Here is a 9,659-nt window from a genome sequence, read left to right as displayed (position 1 = left end):
CTCTATTTTTTTAATGTTACAAATATTTGTGGAATTCTCGCAGGTTTTCTTTCTAAAATTGGCTTTTTGAAATTCTCAGAGCGCCCTGAGAAACACTTCAGGCTTTAGTATTTTCTCTGGAAATCAGAAAATTCATTACTTTGCAAAAGCGAGACGATGTCATAACATCATGATGGGCAAAAGCCACTAAACAGTTTGGATATTTTCATAAGCTTCATCAGAATTCTAACAAGTTTCACAAAGTATTTATTACTAGAAAAATGTTACAGTTGTTGAACTGGGTGCTGAATTCTTGGGGGTTCATTATGCTATTCTACTTTTTTGTGTGTATTTGAAAATTCCTGTAATAAAAGGTATGTTTTTAAAAATTTGGGATGTATGCATATGGATTTTACACCAGGATGGCAGAGTTTGGGGGTTAATTTTTCATTCAGTTGACTTCAATTTCAATTACTTAGGGATGGACTTTTTCATATTAGTAAAATGTTACATCATATTTCTGAAAAATTTGAGTTGCATTAAATTTTTTCTGCATTTAAAAAACTTTCATTAAGGAGAAAACAGAGATAGAAATTTGTAGATATAAGACTTGGGTTTGAAACCAGTATGTCCACCTAACAGCCTGTCGACTGAAATAAATGCACAGCTTAAAAGTTGAAAGTTATGTTTTATTTGGTGGGCATTTCTGAGGACTCGAATCCCTTCGAGCCCCCGATGACAGCATCTCAGAGGGCTTTGAGGGACTGCTCTGAAGAGGTAGGGGAGAGGCTAGGATATACTGGAGTTTCACAACAAAGACCACGTAGTTGGAACGTTAAAAAATTACTTGTTAACTAAAGAAAACCAGGCATCTCAAGTTAAAGAATTTAGTGCTATTCTATGTGGAGGAAGCAAACATTTGAGCTCATTGAATTCATTCCTTTGACAAGCACCTAGCTATCTAGGGCTAGTATCCTGTCCTTTCTTATTCTGAGTCCCCTCAGGGTGCACCACTGTGAGTGGGTGCAGAGGCCGGGCTGCACTGCTGGGGGGCAGCCTCTGATGACTTGATGGCTTCAGCATTCTTTGTTTACTGATACGGTTTGCAGTATTTTTTGTTCACAAGCTGAACAAATCAGTTACCCTATTTGAGTCTCCCCTCCCTTGTCGCTGAAGTGGGCATTTTGGAAGAACCCACAGTAGAGTGCAGATGTATTTGTGGTAGTGCTTTACAAGCAGTGTCTTGGAAAACGAAGCGTTCTACAAATGTTGCTATCATTTGAAGCATCTTTGAGGGCAATTCTAGGGATGGGACCTCAGAAAGTCAGAAGCCTTTGTATGCTTTGTCTGGTGGAACAAATATTTGGAAATTAAAATTGAAAACAAAAGGTGGAGTAGGCGAACCCATCTGGCATTAAGATGCTGTTGGATGGGTTTACACGCTGGACGAATGCTTGCTTTGCATCCCATTGCCACAGACTCAGTGAATTAATGCCCACATTTAAATATTTGAACCTTCTCAACATTCTCATTTAACAGCTACTGTTGGTTCTTTTGTGACTAGAAAATCAGCAGTCCAGGGGACACGCTTTCTGAGAGGCTTAGGGGCATGAATCAGAGACTGCCACTGTGATGAAAACTAATTTGAATACCATAAAAAGAGAATATTCAAGAACAGTAAAAATTAATGCAACTGAGAGTAAAGAAATAATGTTCAACATTTAACTTGGTGCCAAATCTGTCACTTTAGAGTTTCTCCGTATTTTCTTTACCAGGCAGCAAAAATAACGTAGGGCTCTGCTGCTCCTTAATCACCTCATCAACGAGGACCGGAGACCACGGCCCAAGTCACGTGCTTTGGATCACAAGAGGGATCTTCCCAGTTGACAGTTGATAGAAGGTGACTTCATACATGAACCTTGATATAGGGCAAGAAACCAAAATGGAACTTTTGTAGACTTATTTTGGTAAAATTAAATGTGGATGTACATACGATCCACATAGGGAGGTAAAGTAAGGAAGGCTTAAAAATGTGGCTCATCTTTGAAACATGAATTCCAAACTATTTTTATTTAACATTTGGTATTACTAAACACGTAGTAGTATCCTGAACATACACCTTCCACCATGTTTCTTTGTATTTTATCAAAAAATGTGTAGTACGTTAACAGACTGTAGTTTAGCCTTTGTCAAGAGACATGCAAGTATTTAATATTTACATTAAATGAATTGCCTCAGAAGAAATGTTAAATCCATAATATGCTCCTTTAAGAAGTAAAAAATTTCTCTGTAAGGTAAGTTACCATATCAGTATCTTCTGGTATTTTAGATAGGATTAATGTTTTTGGACCTCCATTGGTTTCCGCACTATCATGCAAATTCCTGGCTTGTTTTAACACAATAGTCTAATTTCTATTGGCTACATAATAGGGGAGACACATTTTAAATGCTCTTTTTGAAAATATCACCAGGCAGTCCAGAATACCTCATTTATTGATAATATCGTGACAATCAAGGACCTTAAGATCAGCCAATGGTAACAATATGGAATAGGGAAGACTTTAATAATGGAATTATGGGATTGTCATTTTCAGTCCATCTTGAACCATGTGAAAATGTTCTCTTCTCAAGCTACAAATTTTAGATAAGCACAGTTAGATATAGTTATCACTACTTGGAGAGAAAAAAAAAACACCTCTTTTCAGCTCAGAATTCCTTAGGACTAAATGTTAATAGATACACATTTTATATATAATATGTACAGACTTTGTAACCAAGTGCCACGCAAGTAGGGCACGCATATTAGTTACCTTGGTTCTCAAAGGTTATATGTCAACTCTGCATATTACGCGCCAAGGAGATACTATCAACATTATTTTTTGCATAATGTGCAAGTATTATATGGCCACAGAGTGTAATACAAATTAGTGGCAAAGTGCTGAGGGAAGGAATCCATGACAGATTCAGATGCCCAAGGTTGAATATTACCCGTAAACTACCTGACTCTGCTAAGGTCTTAACAGCACGAAGCGCTATGTCATGCCCCGCTTTTAAAAGTCTCTGAAATACTTGGACACAAGGCAGCTTGTTCAAGGAATTTTTTCCACAGCCACTGGCAACACTGGGACTGGTATGAGCAAAAAATGACGTTGGGAGAGCAACGTGGAGGGTTCCCCAGACAAATCTTTTGCAAAATGCGTCGTCTTCCCTGAAAACAATTTTGCTCACTCCATCATGACCATCGTTGTTTACTGACATGTGCTTTTTTGGTTTAAAATATCATATTAACAAGATTATGCTGCTTAAGTTAAAGGGGCTAAGTGAGCGTTTTATTTTTCTTAGTATCACCATGTTGATTTCTTACACATACATACTTAACAATTCATTGAAAACGTTATCTCCAAAGAAGTTAGGTTCCTGGGAGTGGGGAATCTTATTGACAACTCAAATTCTCCTAAAAAGGGTATTAAATTTCAGACACGTTATGTTAGGCATTGTGCTGGTTTAAAACAATAAAAAACTATATTCTCTGTTCTAGTCTTTCCCCTTAAACTCAGAGAAAAGAAGACAGATTTAAAAAAAAAAATCATGGCATACTAGTTTCTATTTATTAATATATAAAATCTAGTTTTTAACTCAAATTCCTTTTGCTGAAATGATTTTCTGAACTCTAGTCATACACAAGAATGTTTAAAAGTTGCTTTCTCATCTAATTAAAAAAAAAAACAAAACCGAAAACTTTTCCCATATCAAGTTTACAGCCAAACAGCTGTCTTCAGAGTAGTTCAGCTGTGCTTCGAAAGTAAAATAGTGACTTTTAAAGCCAAATTGGGAGTTTTCAGTGACCCTATTTTCGTTTCTGAAGTTCAACATTAAAGCAGCCCAGTTGCCTGCCAATGAGCTCAGCAGGGCTTAGGGAAAAGACAGGCAGGAAGAAAATGGGTGATTTCAGAGCTAAGTGCCGAGGAACTCAGACACCCTGTAACAAGGAGGAAATCGTAAAAAGCAGCAGCAAAAAATAAAAAGTGGGTATAAACCTAATAATAATAAGCAAAAACTGCAACACTGGTCTCAATCCTTTCCAGGACCGTTAGCCCACCTCATCTTGTATCCTGGAGTTTACTGAGTTTTACGTTGCAAAAATTTTGAAGATCCTGCTTGAATTCCAGGTGTGTTATTCTTATTTCCTTCATGGAGTTCATATAGTTATGACATAACACAACCAAATGAGCTCCAAGTTATTAACTTATATTCCATTTACAACTTAAAAAAATTACACTGCTTACTTTTTACACACAGTCCATTTTTTCCCCTACTTATTTTTACTATTAATAGCCTTTAAAAATATTTCTGTTAGCTTGAAAAAATGCTGCCATGATGGAAGCATTGTGAAGTCACTGCAGATGAATCCATTCTAAGCATGCGTCTGCTGGAGACTGAATTGATATCTTTGCTGGCGAGTCATTTGACCATTCTGCTATCTCTGTTTATTAAGATAGTAACCAAAAACAGGTTATCGTCCTCATTGTTAAAAAAAAAAAAAAAAAAAAAAAAAGAGCATGTTTGTGAGTTAAATTTACAGTGTTTCAAGTGACTTTTCAATTGCTCTTTTTAAAATCAGTAAAATATCATCAAGAAAGTATTACCATGCATCTAACTGAGTGGGCCATCTTGGACTTCTGAAAGTTACTTCACATAAGCAGACAAACCCTACCATGTCATACCATACAAACAATTTTAATTGTGTAGTTACAGTCAATAACCACTCCTAATCAGAACATTTCTGCATAAAGAAAATTGTGATACACTTATAAAAACAGCCAGCTGTAACAAAATAGCTGGTGTTTTCATAGCCATAAACTCATAAAAAAGAAATACACCTTTATACAGAAATTTTATACAGATGTAGCTTTAAAATTGATTGTAAACCAAAGGAAGACACATTGCAAACATCAATTATTTTCACATTAATTGCATAATTTTCTAAGGTGATCTATTAGTTTTATTTATCTAAGCTTATTTGCATGATAGTAAAAATTGCATACAACAATAAGAGTGAAGCTTATAGTATGAATTGCTTGGATAACATAGAGCACTTTTTATAGGCAACTGTGTAAAGCACATTTTATCTATTTAAAACTTTTAAGACACTTTGTTTTACTGCCCATCAAAATACATTTATAAATAGAAAAGAATCAGTATGGTAACAAGAGAAGCAATATTACATTTAACGGAAACTTCCAAAAAATTAATTACAATATGATGTTGCAGGATCTACAAATAAATAATGAGGACTAAACTGTGTTTCACATTTTCTTTCCTTTTTTTTTTTTTTAAAAACCATGTAACAATGAGAATGAAAAAAAAATTACAGTGAACTTTTATTTCCAAAATAAAAACAAATTTGAATTACGGCAGTGCCATATAATACAAGGCATTTGTTGGCATATGTCATCTTTAAACTGCATTCCACAGTCTATAGTTCTTTTGTAACATACAATAGAGTAACAAACTCTTTTTTTTTTTTTAAAACAAGGGGCGAGTTTCCAAAGATCAGTGTGAAGTGTTACAGAAATAATTAAAGGAAGGAAATAATAATCACAGAAGTTATAATGCTTGTTTGAGGCTCCAGAATAGTAATAATAAAAAAAAAAAAATATCACTGGTATCATGCTGACGGGGTCCACACCTGGGTGTGTCCCGTGAACACAAAAATTTCCATTTTTAATACCAAACAATCCTCGATGCTTCACCTGGGGCTGCCAAGCAGTTTGTAAAACAGAGTAAAACGTTTAGTGCAGTCTGTATCATCCCTTTGTCGACTTTTCCTGTTTGTGCAAGTTTCCGAAGATTCATTGGCCAAACAATGGACAACCAAGGTTTTCCGAGCAAGCACAAGGTGGACTTTCCGCTGCGTGAGTCCGTTACCGGTGGCACTGATGGAGGAGGAGTAGGCGTTCATCTCAGTCCTTGACGTCTGCGTTCAGGTCTGTGTTCCCTTCCACCGACAGCTCGTCTTCTAGTTTCACCGAGAAAAGGGTGTTAGCATTTTTGTCTTGGGCACTCTCCTCCAAGTCCTTAAGCAACTCCTCCTCCTTGTACTCGGCCACGTCCACCTCCAGGCCGGAGTTGTCCTTCAGCTTGCCGTGATGCTTGAGATAGTACCGCTGGTTCTGAAAGAACTTGATGATGGTGTACTTGGGGAGGTCCAGCTGGGCGGACAGAGTCTGGATGGCCTCCTCGTCCGGGTACAGGCCCACGTCCTGGATGAAGCTCTGCAGGATGCCCAGGGCCTCCACGGAGATCTTGGTCCGCGGCCGCGCCTTCTGCCGGCTCTCGTCCTCCGCCTCGGCGGGCGCGGCCACCGTGGGCTGCCGCGGGGGGAGCCGGGGCCCGGCCGGCGGCTGCTGCGCCTGCGCCTGCGGGGGCGGCGGGGCGGGCTGCTGCTGCGCCTGCGCCGGCTGCTGCTGCGGGGAAGGAACAAGCACAGGTCAGCTGCGCGCTCGGCCACTGCGCATGCGGCCTGGGAAGGAGCGAGCCCGCGGTTGGGGATCCCACGTGCGCCTGCCTGGCGGGCTCCGTGGCCCACAGCATTGGGAAGAGAGTCAAAGTGATCACTAGGAAGGGAGGAGTTCCGAGGGCTTTGGGGCCCTCAGGCTTCCTGGCCAAAGTTCAGACAGGCTCACGGGAAGTGAGAACTCAGCGCTCTGAAAATATGAGCCATGAACTTCACCAAAAAAGAAATGCATCAGAGGCAGCAACAGCATATTATGATGTCAGTAATTAACAGATTTAAAATGAAGACCGAGAAGTAAAGATTTCAAAGTCATTGTGGAAAGGTGAGCTATGGAGCCGTGGGGAAGGAGATATGTTTTGTCCCATCTTATCAGATGGAGCAAGCACAGAAAGTCTTATTTAAAATATAAAAAAAATTTTAAATAACAATTAGAAGTATTGAAATATATAGAAATATGAAATGGGCAAGCGTTTGCTTTTCTGCAGCATTAGCCCTTGTGAATCGAAAGGATATCTGAGATTCTCACGTTTGTGAATTTCCCACCAGGCAGTTCCAGTCCTAACAGACACACAATTCTTACTTCAAATCGCACTAGGCTGACACTGCAAGTTTTTTTCTTAAATAAAGGTTCACTCCACCCCACAACGGCTAGCAAACTGTTTTGTCTGTAGGAAACTCGGATGTAATTAGGATTTAGATTTAGTGCAGACACTTTTTCATAACTAGTATCAGTACATGTGCTGTAATTTTCATACACGATTATACATAACAAATGTGTGACACAGGCACATACTGCGTATCTCAACTCTGTGTCCAGGATTCTGACCAGCAAAGCAAATCCACCTGAATAAGCGGTAAAATATTAGAACATCTGTACTGCGCCCTAAGCATTTCCTTAATTCCCCTATGAAGCAATTTTATTAAAAACAACTTACATTTTCAAGCAAGTACTATTCCTATTACTTAACATTTATCTTTCTTTTTTGTTTGTGTTTTTGCTAAATAGTAAGTTTTATAGGCTTTCACAATTATTTTAGTACTTGATCTCCTAAGGGATTCTCTTTTTCAATTTATCTTTAATATACACTCAAGGATTTTTCATTTTTTCCTAGTGGATGGATAATCCTATTATTATTTGTGTTTGTGTATATCTATCTATCTTTCTTTCTGTCTATCCATCCATCCAACCATCTCCCGGCCCCTCCGCCAGCAATACCAAGAAATAATACACATGTGATTCAACAGACTATAGACTTTTAGGACTCTGGTGGGCAATGGTATTTTCCCTTAGAGGGGAAAGCTAAAAACACCCTCTTAGATTGAGGAGGAATCATCTGTACAGCTCAAATTCAATTTCAACGCATTTCCTAAGCAGTCCAGGCCATAAAAGCACCAACAGACTACCTGAGCTCAGAGTTTCCCAATCTCAATTCACTGGGCCATTCCCTCGGTGGATGAATGGAGACAGGTCCCAGGACAGGACAAGCTGAACCGAGGCTGACTCTGCCCACACAGTGGTCTTTGGCCATCATCACAGTTAGTGTGGCCTTGGTAAGGCTGCAAATCCTGACCACGGGAGCCGGTCTTGATGCCATGCCTCCGTGTGTCCCTCTCCTGCTGGCATAGGTAACCTGTGCCCGCTCACCTGAGGAGCAGCACCGAGCCACGGTGCGGGGGTCGGCAGGCCTGGCAAGAAAACGCCTCTAGACTCTCTTTTCCCAAGGGTGGTGGGAGAGGGGCTCTAAAGGAAAGACAAACAGACATGACTCACCCCCAACCTGTGCTCTGGGCGGGTGCAGGGGAGACAGAGCAACAAAGTGACGGCAGGGGCCAGGGAGTCAGAGGCGAGATCCCAGTTTGGTTTCCCTCCCTTCCTCTTTTTTGGACAGAATCCAAGGTTGACAACTGTGACGCTACAAGCTTCTACAGAAACCGCAGTCACGCCTTTCCTTGGGGACAGCATTGGTATTCATTAAGAAATAGGCTGGTGTTGGAAAGATTCTGCTTTTTAAAAAACAAACAAAAAACCCTTACGCTCTCACACCACAAAGCAACCCAATTCTGACAAAGAAGCAGAAAAGGGGGTTTCTGCCGCTTGGGGGTAGGGGCTGCGAAGGGAGAGGAACACAAGACACGTGCTGGGAAGAGCATGTTCTGTCTCCTTTTCTCCCCCTGCGTGAGCCGGCAGTGTACCATCACCTCTTGCTAAAAAAGCCCATGGTTAGACTGGAGGGCAGAAGAGAAACGCTCATTTCCCTGCTAAATTTAAACCTCTGCTTACTTAGTGCTATACTGAATGGGCCAAGGTAAACGAACCTGAATCTGCTCTGCGGGCACGTGGATGATGTGGGGCGGCCTGTCGCCATGGTGATGCACCGCGTTGCTCTCCTGCTCGTAGATGGCATCCCGTTCCGGCTGAGGGAGGCTCAGGAACCTTCGGATCATGGACAGGTTCTCCCACAGGGTCCTGTTTTCTGGAGAAGGATCTTCTTTCCAGCGTAACAGCTCACACAACCACCCCTTAGAGACAAGGGCATGACAGGTCAGTTCCCATCAATGGTGTGGGGTTGCTGGGGTTGGGGGTGGGGAGCCCGACAGGCACCATGAGGAGCTTAGAAAGGGAGAGCTTTGTGAAATTAACTTTTGTCACAAGCTCAAAACACTCCAATCTGCTTAAACAATTTTTTTTTAACCTGTTAAGAGAGAAGAGCTGCGGCTATCAAGAAGGCTGGCTCTGTGTTCAGTAAATGCTCAGATTTGCATCTTAAAGGAAGGTCGTATTTTTCAGACTCCAGGGGGAAGACCCATTTATTACCACGGACTCTACAGCATGTGGGTGAGGAGTGTGACCTGACTTCTTTGTCTGACGAGTGCCGGCTGAGGTTCTGAAGGTATTTAAGAACGGACAGGTCAGATTTTTTAGAATGATTTTTTTTCCTAAAAGGATTTTTGACGTTTATAATTTTTGTCTTAGAAAGGCAACTGTGTGAATATTTGTGTGTGTGTGTGAGTGTGTGGAGGAAAGGATGTGTGCAGTTATGTGAGCAAGAATGTTGTCCCAAGGTGAGGTGTTACATCTAGAACAGGTATTAGAAGAATTCTTCAAGACAGAACTTTCCAGAAAGACACCTCGGCGTGTTGCCTGCTGCAGTATACACATATG

At 40.7% G+C, this 9,659-nt stretch overlaps 1 protein-coding gene across 9 annotated transcripts in view; it reads right to left on the bottom strand.

Annotated features, from left to right (window-relative positions):
* Positions 1–2,454: 2,454 nt before the first annotated feature.
* Positions 2,455–9,659, bottom strand: part of SATB1 (SATB homeobox 1) — a 100,798-nt gene continuing 93,593 nt past the window's right edge. For 7 of the 9 annotated variants that reach the window (XM_074371830.1, XM_074371837.1, XM_074371820.1 and 4 more), the window contains 3 exons: positions 8,813–9,016; positions 8,142–8,237; positions 2,455–6,446 (listed from right to left, as the gene is read on the bottom strand). In XM_074371830.1, coding sequence (XP_074227931.1) covers positions 5,943–6,446; positions 8,142–8,237; positions 8,813–9,016 — 804 coding nt within the window. In that variant the 3' untranslated portion in view covers positions 2,455–5,942. The remainder of the gene's footprint in view (positions 6,447–8,141; positions 8,238–8,812; positions 9,017–9,659) is intronic. The other 2 variants (XM_074371833.1, XM_074371832.1) reach the window with 2 other exon arrangements.

This window comes from Camelus bactrianus, chromosome 1 (genome assembly GCF_048773025.1).
Source record: "Camelus bactrianus isolate YW-2024 breed Bactrian camel chromosome 1, ASM4877302v1, whole genome shotgun sequence".
NCBI lineage: Eukaryota > Metazoa > Chordata > Mammalia > Artiodactyla > Camelidae > Camelus > Camelus bactrianus.
Note: the sequence above shows the minus strand (reverse complement) of the source record. Positions and strands in the feature narration are given on the sequence as shown.